The sequence below is a fragment of the Natrix helvetica genome (assembly GCF_964273705.1).
Source record: "Natrix helvetica genome assembly, chromosome: 6".
NCBI classification, from domain to species: domain Eukaryota; kingdom Metazoa; phylum Chordata; class Lepidosauria; order Squamata; family Natricidae; genus Natrix; species Natrix helvetica.
Window position 1 is genome coordinate 83,487,434 of NC_138553.1, and position 16,787 is coordinate 83,504,220.

A 16,787-nucleotide genomic window follows, 5' to 3' on the forward strand; every position below is an offset into this window, starting at 1 on the left:
TTTGACAGTACTAACATAACCATTTGTTATCCAAATACATTTTTATACATTCCTAATTATTCCTATATCTATACATCTATGTTTCTTAGCTGTACATTTCATGTTCCCCTTATTTATCCATTGATAACAGTTTTCCCAAACTGCAGTCTTCCTTGTCCCTTAACTCCAATGTGAGTTTATCCATCTCTGCACAATCAAGAATCTTTTGGATTATCAAACAGTCTGTCCCTTTTCCAGCATTGTGCTAGCACTATTCTTGCTACTGTCATTATGCGCAAAATTAAATATTTTTTCTCTTTCCTACACTTTCCCTTAATAATCCCCAGAAAGGAACAATTCTTTGTATTTTAGTCCATTTTTTTTTGCTTTCGGGCGTAACCACCAAGCATGAGAGAAGGAACCCTGCACCTGTTTACATTTCCAACAGTTTGAATTTAAGTTTGGATACGCAAGCGCAGAACAATTTGCAAGTCAACTGCGCCCGCATGCACGAAGCAAACCGTCAGCAATGCTGCAACAATCCACCCCTGATGTGCGTCCTACTTCCCACCTAACACGCTCTCTGTTTGCAGGTACGACTCCTTCACCGATTCATCCCGAAATGACATGAAGAGGAAGTTTGCGTTCACGATGGAATTTGTCGAAGATTACTTGAAAGAAGTTGTCAATCAGCCTTTCCCTTTCGGAGACAAGGAGAAGAACAAGCTGACATTTGAGGTTACAATTTTGTCGCGATAATCGGGGGCAACTCATAGCTTTTAGATCCCCCTGTAAGGCTGAGAAACGTCCCAAGTGGCAGCCTAAAAAATGGTCATTTGGGGGGGGGTCATGTAATGTTAGTTGTGGGAGCTTCATCCCTGGAGCCTTTCAAGAATAGACTGGACTGCCATTTGTTAGAAATGGTGCAAGTCTCCTGCTTGAGTTGGGGTGGGGGGCTGGACTAGATGACCTACAAGGTCCCTTCCAACTCTGTTAATCTGTTAAGTTTTGGGGAAAATTTGAGAAAAATGGAAGGAAGGAAGAGCCATTTTCATTTCTTTGCTTGAAAGCTTCATTATTTGCCCCATCTACGCAAATCTGATAAAACACTATTTTTAATGCTGAGACGGTCATTTGTGAGGAATGTTGGATGTTCGGGGCAGGGACACAAAGTCCAAAAAACAAGCCAGGAAAATTCCTGTCATGTCACAGCGGTCTTCTGGAGCCCTCTAGAAAGTGCCAGAGATAAACCAGTGGAACGACTTGCCACCAGAAGTTTGGATGCTCCAACACTGGAGGTTTTTAAGAAAAGATTCTTAAATGGACAGCCATGATGTCTAAAATGGTCTACATTTCCTGCCTGAGCAGGAGGTTGGACTAGAAGACCTCCAAGGTCCCTTCCAACTCTGCCATGCTGTTATAGTTGAGATACCATCAACTTGATGGTATCTGGTGGCTGTAGTTGGAAGCAAATATCTTAAACCCATAGTCATGTGATCAAATTTTTGGTAACCGGCTCATATTTACGACTGCAGGGATTCATTTAACTGTGGCAAGAAAAGTCATAAAATGGGGAGAAACCTCACTATCTCGCTCAGCCACAGAAACCTTGGCCTCAGTTGTGGTCGTAAGCCAAGGACTACCTATATTCTGGATAAATTCTTGAGCATAACAATGTCGGTCCATTTGTCGCGAGGTTGTGTGCTGGGATTCTCTTTCGTGCTTTTTTAATCTTTCTGTTTTTTGTTTTGTTTTTTTAGGTGGTGCACCTAGCTCGCAATCTTATATACTTTGGTTTTTATAGTTTCAGTGAACTACTCAGGCTGACCAGAACGCTGTTGGCTATCCTCGATATTGTACAAGCCCCCATGTCATCCTACTTTGAAAGATTAAGCAAATTTCAGGATGGAGGTAAAGGGAGGGAGGGAGGGGGAAAAAACAGCATCTGCAGAAAAGGCTGTGTGTGTGTGTGTATCTTCAGATAGATAGATACTATATCTTCATATCTATATATACATATATAGATATCTATAGATCTTCATGCCTCTCTCTATATATATCTATATATCTATCTATCCCTATCTCTATCTACAGTATCTATCTATCTATCTATCTATCTATCTATCTATCTATCTATCTATCCCCCTCCCTCCCTCTCTCTCTGTCTCTTTCTCTCTCTCTCTCTCTCTCTCTCTATCATCTATCTATCTATCTCTTCTCTCTATCTACGTCTCTATCTATGTCTCTATCTATCTATCTATCTATCTATCTATCTATCTATCTATCTATCTATCATCTATCTATCATCTATCTATCTATCTATCTATCTATCTATCTATCTATCTATCTATCTATCTATCTATCTATCATCTAACTATCTATCTATCCCCTCCCTCCGTCCCCCCTTTCTCACTGATTCTGTATCTATATCTCCCTCTCCCTCCCTCCCTGTCTCTGTCTCTGTCTCTCTCTCTCTGTCTCTCTCTCTCTCTATCATCTATCTATGTCTTCTCTCTATCTATGTCTCTATCTATCTATCTATCTATCTATCTATCTATCTATCTATCTATCTATCTATCTATCTATCTATCCCTCCTCTCTCTGACTCTCTATCTATATCTCCCCCTCCCTCCCCCCCTCTCTCTGTCTCTCTCTCTCTATCTATCATCTATCTATGTCTTCTCTCTATCTATGTCTCTGTCTTTGTCTCTATCTATCTATCTATCTATCTATCTATCTATCTATCCCCCTCCCTCCCTTCCCCCCCTCTCTCTGACTCTCTATATCTCCCCCTCCCTCCCTCCCTCTCTCTCTCTGTGTCTGTCTCTCTGTCTCTATCATCTATCTATCTATCTATCTATCTATCTATCTATCTATCTATCTATCTATCTATCTATGTCTCTCTTTATTTCTATGTCTCTGTCTACAGTATCTATCTATCTATCATCTATCTATCATCTATCTATCTATCTATCTATCTATCTATCTATCTATCTATCTATCTATCTATCTATCTATCCCATTTTACAATCTATGTTTATATATATATATATATTCGGATCTGGAAAAATGTGACGTCCTGATAATGGCGGAAAGCTCATGTCCAGTCACAAGGCTAAAATCGAGCGACAGTGGTGCAGTGGTTAGAGTGAAGTACTGCAGGCAACTTCTGCTGACTGCCGACTGCTTGCAATTTGGCAGTTCGAATCTAATCAGGCTCAAGGTTGACTCAGTCTAGGTAACATCATCAGTCCTAGAAGAGGATGGAATTTGCAGAGAGGAGGAGGAGAAGGAAGAGGAGGTGGAGAAGGAAGAGGGAGGAGGAGGACGGTGGGATCCTTGCTGGTCTCTGAATTTGGTTATTTTCTTGCAGACGTTTCCTTATCCTGCTAGGTAACATCATCAGTCCTAGAAGAGAGCAGGGTTTGTAGAGAAAAATAGAATTAAAGGAGGAGAAGGAGGTGGCCATCTGTGGTATTTGAGGTTTGCAAGAGAGAGCAAATAAAATAATGCAAGACTAAAAGGAATGGTACAAGATGGTTATTTCTAGGAAGCTATTTAAAAAAATAAGATTATTTGTAGATGAAGTTTTTTAGCTGCCTTGGCTACTTGTTGAATTACGCATGCAGGATTTAAGCCAAAATGGGCAGCGTATAAATTTAATAATAAATAAAATGAAATAAATAACCAAAAATTATGGCCATGTCACTGTCCAAACTAGAGTTTATTAAACATTTCTAGATCACCGTGCTGCCAAAGGGATTTCTTTTCAAGTAATAAGCATTTGTGAGAGTGACTTGGTTGACAGTAGTTGAAAGAAAATGAAAAGAAACTCGAAATAATTGATCATTATCTACCATTTAATATATTGTTTATAAATCTGAATATGATGCCTTTGCACATAAGGGATATTTCCATGTGTTTGCAAAAAAGGGAAAAAGTTAAGATAGTAGCTGAAACAGTTTTTATGTGTCACATAAGCTTTGATGACACATTGTAGTTTTTTTCTGGCTATATCCAACACTTTGGAAGAGCAACCTACTTGCAATTAGCTAGAACTCTGTTGAAATTCTTCTTTTTCACTCTTTATTTTTCAGTGGCTGAATAGCACTTTTAGCACTTGGGTAATTTTTGTTCTGCAAAAATTTCCAGGCTTTTTAGGGGAGGGAACGAGGGAGATAAAATAAAAAGGAAAAACCCTGCAATCACCATAATTGCAATTTCTATTTCACTGTAGTAGATTTTTCCAACACCTGCTCCGCGTTAATTTGAAATATAATTGCCTTCCTCTCGTAAATTTTTAAACGTCTTATCTAAAACTGGAAAGCTTATGATTTTTGCTCTTCTTGATTGATATAGACTAGAGTTTGTGTCATAACCTGTTTCAGCGGTGAATGCTAAGATTACCTGGTTTTGTTTCCCCGTAAAATCTCTTCCCAGCTGCATTAATTCAGTGTCACATGAATTACAATGTTTAAAATAGAAAAGATTGAATTCCCCCTTAATTTAATTTCTTTTTAACTGTGGAGTGCTTCTCTTTAATGTCTTTTTTTTGTATTATTCTTACAGGACGGTTTAGTAAGACAATCATTTTCAGTTTGACACATTTATTTTTTAACAGTTTTATTATTTTTCGATTATAAAAATAAACATTCTATCTTTCCTTGTACAGTGTGCCATCTGGGTACAAACATCTCTGTGCCACATCGTTCCTCTTTTGCCACACATTTCACGTTCATATTAACATTCTTTCCCTAAGCTTAGTATTATAATATATTGAGCATTTAAACATTATAAAACTCTCCGTTTTTCTTCTTACTACCTTCTAGTAATAATATATCAACAGTAAACATCATTATTCTCATCTTACACCTACTAACAGTTTTATATCTTTATCAAAGTATATTGTCTACTTATTTTTTAGCCTTCTTCATTTCCAAACTCCTTTTTCTCTCTCCAACCATTGGTAAAATACTTCCCAAATCATATAATATTCAGTTTGCTCTTTCTCCTTAATTGCTAATGTTAATCTGTTCATTTCTGCACATTCCAATATTTTCCTTATCACCTTCTCATCAATGTCGATTCCTTGATCTCACCAGAATCTTAGTTCAATTCAGGGAAACTTAACTTTCTCGCTGATCTTCCTTGAGTCAACCTTGTGACTCTCAGCCTCTCTGTTGCCCGACAAGAGTTGTTGTATTTCTTATTTCCAGGAAACAACGTCATGAGGACCATCCATGGGGTGGGGGAAATGATGACTCAAATGGTCCTCAGCAGAGGCTCCATCTTTCCGGCCTCTTCACCTGATATTCCGCCCAGCATCCACCGAAGCAAACAGGCAAACCTGTTAGAAAGTGAGGATGTCACGGTGATGGATACCAAGTTAAAAATTATCGAGATCTTACAGGTAATAACCATCTGTCCTATTCCTTACTTTCTGAGACAAGGACTAAAAAAATGTAGCTTACTTCACCTTTCGGTCATTTTTACCTTCAGTCAAAAAAAAAAGGAATGACCCTTTTTCCTTCTCCTCCCTTGTGAGTTAGGGGGATTTCCTGGAGCTGGTATGGGGCAGGTGATGAAATGCAAGGCATAGAACAGAACGGAACAGATTAGAATAGAATTCTTTGTTGGCCAAGGAATTTGTCTTCGGTGCATAAGCTTGTATGTATGTATCATTTGTGCCTGTACCCTTGTCATCATCGTTTAACGACCCCATAATCCTTTGTGGAGTGGAGTCTGGGCACCTAAATGGAGCTAGCAGAGCATTTAATGGCCGGAGGCCTTTCCTGTTACCCATGCGGAGTTTTGTTCAGCAGATATATTCTCAGTGTGCCCAGAGAGAGAAATAGCTGCCTCTACCTAGGATTGAACTCACAGCCTCCTGGTTGTGAGGCAAGAGCTCCATCTCTAGGCCATCACACTACTCTGTGTCTGTACCCATGTGCCCCTCAATAAATACTTTTCATTTTGCCTGAGGTACTTGATGCTTCAGGCAAAGTGTGTGCAAAAAAGCCACTTTGTAAAAGTTAAATGTTTTCTGTCCCAATTCAGAGAATAGGATAGGATAGAGTATAGGGTAGGGTAGGGTGGAATAGAATAGAATAGAGTAGAATATAGAAAATAGAATAGAATAGAATAGAATAGAAAAGAAAACAGAAAACAGAATGGAATAGAAAATAGAAAACAGAATAGAATAGAATAGAAAATAAAAAAACCGGAATGGAATGGAATAGAAAAGAAAAGAAAATAGAAAACAATAGAATAGAATAGAATAGAATAGAATAGAATAGAATAGAATAGAATAGAAAATAGAAAATAGAAAATAGAAAATAGAAAATAGAAAATAGAAAATAGGGAATGGAATGGAAAAGAAAAGAAAAGAAAATAGGAAATAGGAAATAGAAAACAGAATATAATAGAATAGAGGAGAGGAAAGGAGAGAAGAAAAGAAAAGAAATTTCTTTATTGTCCAAGTATGATTGGACAACAAGGAATTTGTCTCCAGTGCATAAGCTCTCAATACATACTGTACAAACAAACATAGATAAAGGAAGTACATACAAACATACATACGTACAAACATACATATGAAGAGGTGAAAATGGAAGCTGAAGTACATTCACGTGGCCAAGCAACATATATGAAGATGTAGGAGGGGGTTCCCTTCTCCAGATACCAATCTGAATGAAAATCAGAATTCCTATCCCCAATTTTTTTGAGCTACCCAACAGATGAGTTGACTTAACTCATTTTTAGTGCTGGAAATAATGGCTATTTTTCAAACCTTCAAGGACGAAGGATTGAACAGGGTTGATTTTTGAAATGACCAATATGTTGGGGTCCTTGTTTTCTTGCAGACATTTCATGACCCATTTTGGTAACATCATCAGTGCCAGAAGGGAGTGGAGTTTGTCCCTCTGTTTATACACTAGTGGCTTGCCCTGTTAGTGTTGCTGGGAGTGTGATCTGATGATGTTACCTAGTTGGGTAATGAAACCTTTGCAAAAAAAGAAAAACAACTCAGCTCAGAGAGCATCCAGGAGTCCCCATTTCAACTCTGAGCTATGCATGATATCATGTATGGGTGACTTGGTTTCATTATTAAACATATTTTAATACCAGTGGCAACTTTGACTTTATACACAAATAATCTTTATGTCCTGCTGAAAAAAGAGACTCAAATCTTTGTCTGTGTCATACAGTTTATTCTTAGTGTTCGCCTTGACTATCGGATATCCTACATGCTGTCTATTTACAAGAAGGAATTTGGGGAGAGCAGTGAAAATGTTGACAATTCCACCATGTCCCCACCTGACTCGCCAGCTCTCACCTCAGGTAAGGCAGAATAAATCAAGGAAACATTGATTCAAGCAACATTATTGTGATTTTTCTGTGTTGCACCATGTTGTGGCCCACCAGCGGCCAGTGGATCTGTGAGGAGGCTGGGGAGGAAGATGGGCCAGTCCTGGAGTCTGGGGAAGGCTCTGATGAGGGCTCTGTGTCGGAGGCAGAGAGGGGGTCAAGGCCGTCTGACAGTTATCAGCTGCCTTCGGAGTTGGAGATCAGTGAGGCAGATGAACAGCTGGAGCCTGTTCCCAGTGTGCGCATGCGCAGAGCTGCCAGACAAAGGGAACAGCTAAAGAACAGGGGTCGACGTGGGAGTAAGGCCACAGGTGGAGGATGAATGGCCCCTCCCAGAGGAAAGAAAAGAGGAGCGAAAGGGGAGTGGAGTTTGCAGGAGACCATTAGTTCATTTTAATTGGTTCGTGACTCTCCAAGACTCCTGGCCAAGTTTTGCAGATCTCGGCCTGGCCGCTCTCCAAGCCAGAGAAGGTCTGTGACCATAAATCCTCCCTTGAAAGACTTTGCTGGAGGTGAAGGAGCAGAATTCACAGTCAGTTAATAAAAGGGTTTTTTCCGTGACAAGGAGTTTATTACATGCTCTTGGGAAGCCTCGCTCAGAACACACCAGTTGCCACTGATGGCTTCTTTCCAGCACGAAGCTAGGAAAGGAGGCGGATGGCTTTTGTAGTGTTCACTCCGCACCGTCTTCTATTGCAGTTGCTGTTCCTGATATAGATGAAATTGCTGCAGAAGCAGAAACGATGTTTGCTGGCAGGTGAGCCCTTCCTGTTTCGCTTGACCAACTGCTTTCCGCTCTCTTTCCCCTCCTAGGCCTAATTAATACTTTTCATTGATCTTTCAGTTTCCTCCGGAGAGCGTATCAGTTCGCTCCCCTGTGGAATGTTTAATCTTCTGACTGTTTTGCAAACTCCTGGTGGCTTTTAGTCAGCTTTGAAGCCCCGCTGCTTTGCCTTGACAAAAATTGGACCGGCCCGTGGTGCCTCTGCCAGCAATAACAGGGCTCGGGAGGGCCACGTGTGGCTCCCACCATGCTCTGTTTTGGGCTGCGACAGCCTCCTGCTGCTCTCTGTCAGTGAAAACGGAGCTCGGTGTGTGTGTGTGTGTGTGCGGTTGGTTGAGGGCAGCAGGAAGCCGTTGTGGCTGAAAACAGAGCTGGGAAGCCCGTTTTCACTGGAAGAGCGCTTGGGCCACCACAGACGCCCCTGACACAAGCGACATCAAACTGGCCACCCCCCCTGGCCACGTCCACCTGCCCCTGCCCCCAAGGTCAAATATAACCTTGATGTGGCCCTCAATGAAATCGAGTTTGATTCCCCTGCCATACCATGTTTCCCCAAAAATAAGACCCCTGAAATAAGCGCTTGGCCTTATTTTTGAGGAGGTCTTATTATTTTTGTGGTGCAGGAGGCAGTGAGCGTGGTTACCTCACGGCTGCGGCTATGTCGCACTGTTTTGAGGGAAGGCTTATTTTAGCGCATGCGCTCAAAAGCCTGATTGGGTTTATTATCCGGGGAGGTCTTATTTTCAAGGAAGCAGGGTAGAATTTCCACTCCAAGAATCTCCTCAGGTCTCCTCAACTTTGGAGTGAAGCACAAGGGATCCACCTGACAGAATGAGCGTTCTTCAGAATGCCTCATCTAAATAGGCTTAATTTTGCGCCTGTTGCCATGACTAGATTTTCCATTTTATTTTATTTTTTGTAGGAAGGAAAAGAACGCCGTGCAACTGGACGATGAAGGGGGCAGGACGTTTTTACGAGTCCTGATTCATCTCATAATGCACGATTACCCTCCTTTGCTCTCAGGAGCCCTGCAGCTCTTGTTTAAGCATTTCAGCCAGCGAGCAGAGGTGCTGCAAGCATTCAAGCAGGTACATAAGGGCACCAAAATCCGTGAGGTGGGAGCTCTCGCCTCACAGTCAGGAGGCTGTGAGTTCAATCCTAGGTAGAGGCTGATATTTCTCTCTGTGTGTGCATAATGAGAATATATCTGCTGAATAAAACTCCGTATGGGCGACAGGAAGGCATCCGGCCAGTAAACACTCTGCTAGCTCCATTCAGTTGCCCAGACTCCATTCCGCAAGGGATTATGGGGTTGTTAAATAACTAAGATGATGATGAAGCATGAGTCAAATAGGAAGATCGATGCAGTGGCCTAGAGGTGGAGCTTTTGCCTCACAATCAGGAGGCTGTGAGTTTGATCCTAGGTAGAGGCTGATATTTCTCTCTCTCTGGGCACATTGAGAATATATCCGCTGAACAAAACTCCGCATTGGCGACAGGAAAGGCATCTGGCCAGTAAACACTCAAATTTCATTCAGTTGCCCAGACTCCACCCTGCAAGGGATTACGGGGCCGTTAAACGACAAACAAGGCCACCAGAATATTGGTTTTAAGATAAAGATTTTCCCCAGTCCAGTTGCGTTCGACTTTAGTGCAAGATGCTCATCTCCATTTCTTAGCCAAGCATCATCCATTTCATGTGGCCAGCGTGACTATACGGCAAAGCGCATGAAACGCTGTCACCGTCCCAGTGAACTGGTGCCTATTTATCTCCCGTAATGACTACATATGATAATATTCTCCTTTACTCTACTGAAAAGGAAGATCTAGCCAGACCCACAAAAGCAGTTGTGACTCACCACTTACAGAAAATGCACAAACCTTATTGTCAGAATTGCGAGTAATTCATCCATCAAAAGCAGAGCTCCGAGGCCGGTAAATTCCTCAAAGAACATGCTTATAGGATACATCGTTTAGTGACTGTTCGCAGTTATAACGGCATTGGAAAAAAGTGACTTATAGCCGTTTTTCACATTTAAGCCCCAAGTTGCAGCATCCCCAAAATTGAGACATTTGGCAATTGACTTGTATTTATGGGGGTTGGATGTTCCAGGGTCATGCAGTCCCCTTCTGTGACTTTATGACTAGCAATTGCCATTTTCTAACACTACGCCGCCAGCAGATAAACAGAACTTTGGGGCAAAATCTCTACATTTGAAGCCATTAAGCTTTTGTTGAATTCTGCATCTTTACAGGTCCAATTGCTGGTGTCCAACCAAGATGTGGATAGTTACAAGCAAATTAAAACTGACCTTGACCAACTAAGGCTGACCGTAGAAAAATCAGAACTTTGGGTCCAGAAAACCAGTAATTATGAAAGCGGAGTATTGGGTGAAAATCAAACAAAAGGAAGTGATGAACCAATCGAAGTGAGTATTCGATCCTTTACATCATCCCTGCTTTCGTTTTCCTAGGCTTTGAAAGTTTTGCAAGCATTCCTACTTTTTTATTATTGTTAGCTTAAGTTTTTTTATAACTATCATTCTAGACAAATTACTTGTGACTGATTACACTTGGACAATAAAGAATTCTCTTCTCTTCTCTTCTCTTCTCTTCTCTTCTCTTCTCTTCTCTTCTCTTCTCTTCTCTATTCTATTCTATTCTATTCTATTCTATTCTATTCTATTCTATTCTATTCTATTCTCTCCCCTTCGCTTCTCACTCCTTCTCTTCCCTTTTCTTCCTTCCCTTCCCTTCCTTCTCCCTTCTCTCCTCTTTTCACTTCTCTTCCCTTCCCCTCCCTCACCCTTCTCTCCTCTCCGCTCCTCTTTTCTCTCTTCTTTTCTTTTCTCTCTTCTTTTCTCTTCTCTTCTCTTCCCTTCCCCTCCCTCTCCCCTCTCTCCTCTTTTCTCTTCTCCCCTTTCTTATCCCCTCCCCTCTCATTCAGTCTTCCCATTTTTTTTAAATTTAGACAATTTGTAAGGCCACTGTCTTAAATGCATAATTCTGGCTGGCTAACAACAATTCACAAATACATATAAAATCAAACCTCAGAGGCAAATACAGGCCTAGTTAATAATCGTAACACAAGTAACGGCTTTACATTTTACTTTTTCGACTCTTTCTTGAAATTGTAGGATTCAAACATGTTGAGTCCAGTTCAAGATGGCAGTAAGAAACCACAGATTGATACCAACAAGAGTAACAACTATAATATCGTGATGGAGGTATGTTGAGATGTTTTGGTGTTTTTGTAGCTTTTACAAGGAGACTTTTTACAACTCCTTGGTATCCTCACACTGCAACGAACAAGGACATACATTCAATTTCACAGCTACTAAGATTGTTGGCTGAGCAGGGACAAAAACAGCCAGGGAAGTGATTGGAGCCTGGGAAATGGCTCCTTTGTCAGTCAACAGGACGGCTGATTTACCACCAGCTTATCAGAGACTTAACAGCTTGGAAGCAGAGGTAAGCAACAACCAATTGCACGGCCATCAACACACCAATCATCTAATAGGAAGGCACCGGATAAATACAACTCACAGAATAGCCCAAAGCACACATTCCAGTAGAGAGAGGTTTTCCGAGGATGGGCTCTAGCACAAGTCTGGAAACTCGGAAGAGTAAATGTCTCGTTCTGGTGACTGACCCAGCTTGGTTTTTGCAACGTCACATGTATATTTGCTGTCAGAGTTTTGGCAGCGTGACTATTATTGTGAGATAAACCCAGGAGTGAAATACAGCACACAGCATACAATGCCTTTAGACAATTAATAGTGGTTTATATATACCGTATTTTTCGGAGTATAAGATGCACCAAGAATTTGAAGAGGCAAGTTTTTTTAAAAAGCTTTTGCACTCTGCAGACCTCCCAAAAATGGCCTGTTTTTCATGAAAATGGGCCCATTTCTCCCCCCCCCCAAAAGAGCATGAATAGCCTTTAGGAGGCTCCTGGGGGGTGTTGGGCCCCCAAACCAAGCAAAAAATGGCCCATTTTTAACAAAAACGGGCCCATTTTTTGTCCAAAAAAGGGCATGAATAGCCTTTAGGAGGCTTATAGAGTGCTCCTGGGGGTTGGGGGGGATATTGAGCAAAAAACAATCAATTTTTTGCTCATTTTTCCCTCCCCAGCCCCCAGCAGCACTCTGAAAGCTTCCTAAAGGCAATGCACAGCCATTTTGGTGAAGAGGCAGGGTTTCGGGAGGCCAAAAATGCTGTATTCAGTGTATACGATGCACCCAGATTTTCACTCTCTTTTTGGGGGGGAGAAAGATGCGTCTCATACTCCAAAAAATACATATATACAGACATACACATGGTAGATAAATCCCTCACCACTCTGCTACAGACACAAGGAGAGAAATGAGATACATGGCGAGAGAGAGTGAGACGCCCTCTAATGGCCACCTATATATAGACACCACTTAAAATGGTAAAAGACTTGTGAGGACCTCACCAGAGTCTTAAGCTGGCTATACCTGTATTGCTGATTCATCCTCATTACATCAGTTTACAGTTTACAGCTTAAAACCTTACATCAGCTGGTAGTTATTAAATCCTCAGTACCTGACATTTGCCTTCATTCATGAAAAAAGAATTATGTCCACTGTGTGTGACTTTCCACCCACAGATTTTGATCCGATTACGAGGGCTCTGCGTTCAAAATAAAAAAAGTCGAAACCAGCAACAGCGCTTGCTTAAAAATATGGGCGCCCACAGCGTCGTGCTGGATCTTCTCCAAATACCCTACGAAAAGGTAAGGATATATTCAGTAATACAGTATATAATTTATTGGCAATGATGATTAATGCAAATAATTGAATTACTAAATTAAATTATTATAATTAAGGGAGTCTATTTTCCCTTTCAAACTCTTGTAATCATGAAACTAAAATTGAAAAGGTGTTTTCCCACCTCAGTTTTGGCTGTTTAATGGACATGGATTAGCTAGACAGCTACAGATAGTCCTCGACTTACGACTACAATTGACCCCAAATTTTCCGTAGCTAAGCCAGACAGTTGTTAAGTGAATTTTGCCCCACTTTACGACCTCGCTTGCCGCAGTTCTTAAGGGAATCCCTGCGGTTGTTAAGCTAGCAATACGGTTGTGCTTCCCCATTGAGTTTGCTTGTAAGACGGTCACAAAAGGGGATCAGGTGACCCCCAGGACATTTCAACTGTCATAAGTACAAGTCAGTTTCCAGGCATCTGAATTTTGGGGATGCCGCAACAGTTGTCATCGTGAAAGTTGGTCATAAGACATTTCTTTTTTAGTGTAATTTTGAATAGTCACTAAACAAATGATTGTTAAATTGAGACAAAAGATTTGCAGGCTGGAAAATAAATGATCAAGACACTGCCTTGACTTTTGAAACGAAACAAAATGAAATTTCGCTCATTATTTTAGAAATGTGTCTTTCATCTAGCAAGCCAGATGAAAGGTAAACTTGCTTCGAGAACATAGTTATAATAGTATTTTATTTGGTCCCATTTTAGTAACTATAACGGAGTTTTTGGACTCTATTTATGAACGTTTTACTCTTGCATACATGCATACATATAAACATGCATGAAATACTTACTTTATTCAGTGTTTTGTTTGGTCTGTCCTCAAGAATGTAATTTATTTCAGTTGAACATGCCCGTGAAACAAACATGGATTGCTTACTCTAGAAACAATTGTTCTAGAAAATTGCTTACCCTAGACCAGGGGTTAGCAACCCGCATCTCTGGAGCCACATGTGGCTCTCTCATCCCTCTGCTGCGGCTCCCTGTTGCCTGTCGGCTACACAATTGATTGGGCTTTTGGTTAGGACAGGTAGAGGAAAACCATGCTAGGAGGAGACTCTATGGTAGGGGAACTGGACTTCCAGTCGGCTCCAGAAATGAATGGGGGGTGGGCGGGGGGGCTTCTGGTTAGGAACTTTGTGGCTCTTTGAATGTTTAAGGTTGACGACCCCTGCCCTAGACTCTAGAAAAAGTACAGAGAAGAGCAATAAAGAGGACTAGGGGACTGGAGGCTAAAACATACAAGGAACGGTTGCAGGAACTGGGTATGTCTAGTTTGATGAAAAGAAGGACCAGGGGAGACATGATAGCAGTCTTCCAATATCTCAGGGGTTGCCCCAAAGAAGAGGGAGTCAAACTATTCTCCAAGGCACCTGAGGGTAGAACAAGAAGCAATGGGTGGAAACTAATCAAGGAGAGAAGCAACTTAGAACTGAGGAGAAACTTCCTGACAGTTAGAACAATTAACCAGTGGAACAGAAATTGCCTCCAGGAGTTGTGAATGTTCCAACACTGGAAGCTTTTAAGAAGATGTTGGATAGCCATTTGTCTGAAATGGAATAAAGGTTTCCTGCCTAAGCAGGGGGTTGGACTAGAAGACCTCCAAGGTCCCTTCCAACTCTATTATTCTAATTTGTTTACAATGGATTCTACCAGTGTTGACTGATTACCTAACACATAATGTGTGGGGCCGCCTCTACTAATGGTTATTTTTAACTTTTCTTTTCTTGGCTCATCTTACAATTGAACTAATGGCTGGAAGACTGACCAAAGGATGAATGAAATCATGACCTTAGCTCACCTGTTCCTTCAGAACTTCTGCCGTGGGAATCCTCAGAATCAAATCCTTCTTCATAAACACCTCAACCTCTTCTTAACCCCTGGGGTCAGTATTTCATTCCTGGATGAATTTCTCACTGGAAGGGATGGGATTTGTATCCAAAGAGATGGCATAATTTTCTGCACTTGAAGATTCAGGGCTATGAGGCAGCCTCTGTGCACTCTGAACTTGGTGGTTTTCTTGCAGACGTTTCATTACCCAACTAGGTAACATCATCCATGCTAGGGAGGAGGAAAAGGAGGAGGACTTTGGGGTTCTTATGTGCTTTCTGAGCTTGGTGGTTTTCTTGCAGACATTTCATTACCAAACTAGATAACATCATCAGTGCTAACACAATTCTTGTTGTTCTTCTTCCTGTTTCTGGGCCTTGTCCCCTAACACTGATATTGTTACCTGGTTGGGTAATGAAATGTCTGCAAGAAAACAACCAAGTTGAGAGAGCACCACAGACCTTCCCCTCCTCCTTCCCCTTCTTTCCTCCCTCCCTCCCTCAACTGATGATGTTACCTAGCTGGGTAATGAAACATCTGCAAGAAAACAACCAAGCTCAGAGAGCACCAAGGACCCTACAGCCCTCCTCCTCCTCCTCCTCCTCCTCCTCCTCCTCCTCCTCCTCCTCCTCCTCCTCCTCCTCCTCCTCCTCCTCCTCCTCCTCCTCCTCCTCCAAACCTATTTCCTTCTAGCACTGATGATGTTACTTAGTTGGGCAATGAGACATCTGCAAGAAGACAACCAAGCTCAGAGAGCACCCCTTGTGTCAACCCTGAGCTACAGATATTCTCCTTTATTGGAATTCAAGGCTCTCTTTTCTTATTTGAAAGATTAGGATGGAATAGCAGGTCTGCTTTCTTAACCCCCATTTGGAGATATTGTCCCACTACTACAAAGATTCTCTACTAACCAGCTTCGATTCGACCTCTTCGAGGCCAGGATTTGGTCTTCTTCAAAACAGAGAGAATTTTGAATAAGGCTGAATTCTGGCCTTGAGAAATAAAATATAAGAGAGAGAGATTACCCAATGGAAGAGGATTAACCTTCTTTACATTAGTCAATATTATAGAAAGAGTGCAGAGAAGAGCAACCAAGATAATTCGGGGACTGGAGGCTAAAACATAAGATGGACGGTCGCAGGAACTGGGCATGGCTAATCTAGGGAAGAGAAGGACCAGGGGAGACAGGAGAGCATCTTCCAATATTTAAGGGGCTTCCACAGAGAGGAGGGGGTCAAACTCTTCTCCAAAGCACCTGAAGAGAAGGAGCAATGGATGGAAACTGACCAAGGAGAGATTCAACCTGGGAATAAGGACGAACTTTCTGACAGTGAGAACAATCAACCAATGGAACAGAATTTGCCTTTGGAAGTTGTGGGAGCTTCATCCCTGGAGGCTTTCAAGAAGAGACTGGAATGCTATCTGTCAGAAATGGTGTAGGGTCTCCTGCTTGGGCCCCAGGGAGTTGGACTAGATGACCTACAAGGTCCTTTCCAACTCTGTTGATCTGAATTAGGTGTAAATACCATTGATATTGTGGGTACAATTTTTCTTCTTTTCCCCCATGTTTAAATTTAGCTTCTTGAGGCCGAAACCATGCGCCACATATTCACCAACAATTACCATCTGTGCAATGAAATTAGCGAGCGGGCCGTGCAGCATTTCGTCCACTGCATCGAGACCCATGGCCGCCATGTTGAATACCTGCGTTTTCTGCACACCATTGTCAAAGCCGATGGCAAATACGTCAAGAAATGTCAGGACATGGTTATGACAGAGGTGAGTTTAGGCAGTGGCTTCCAACCTTTTGGGCACCAGGGACTGGTTCCAGGGAGACAGGTTGCCTGAAATAGTATAGGGTCTCCTGCTTGTGCAGGGGGTTGGACTAGAAGACCTCCAAGGTCCCTTCCAACTCTATTATTCTATTATCCTGTTTTCCTTCCCTTCCTTCCTTCCCTCCTTCCTTCCTTCCTTCTCCATCACTGGAGGTTTTTAAGAAGAGGCTGGGCAGGGTCTCCTGCTTGAGCAGGGGGCT

The 16,787-nt window shown here is 41.9% G+C and overlaps 1 protein-coding gene across 3 annotated transcripts in view; it reads left to right on the forward strand.

Moving 5' to 3' along the window:
* ITPR2 (inositol 1,4,5-trisphosphate receptor type 2) overlaps positions 1-16,787 on the forward strand; it is a 133,312-nt gene that overhangs the window by 67,408 nt on the left and 49,117 nt on the right. For all 3 annotated transcript variants that reach the window (XM_081957504.1, XM_081957505.1, XM_081957506.1), the window contains 11 exons: positions 573-717; positions 1,740-1,890; positions 5,196-5,389; positions 7,188-7,320; positions 8,047-8,104; positions 9,054-9,219; positions 10,387-10,560; positions 11,269-11,358; positions 12,765-12,890; positions 14,685-14,807; positions 16,331-16,531. In XM_081957504.1, the coding sequence (XP_081813630.1) occupies positions 573-717; positions 1,740-1,890; positions 5,196-5,389; positions 7,188-7,320; positions 8,047-8,104; positions 9,054-9,219; positions 10,387-10,560; positions 11,269-11,358; positions 12,765-12,890; positions 14,685-14,807; positions 16,331-16,531 (1,561 nt within the window). The remainder of the gene's footprint in view (positions 1-572; positions 718-1,739; positions 1,891-5,195; positions 5,390-7,187; positions 7,321-8,046; positions 8,105-9,053; positions 9,220-10,386; positions 10,561-11,268; positions 11,359-12,764; positions 12,891-14,684; positions 14,808-16,330; positions 16,532-16,787) is intronic.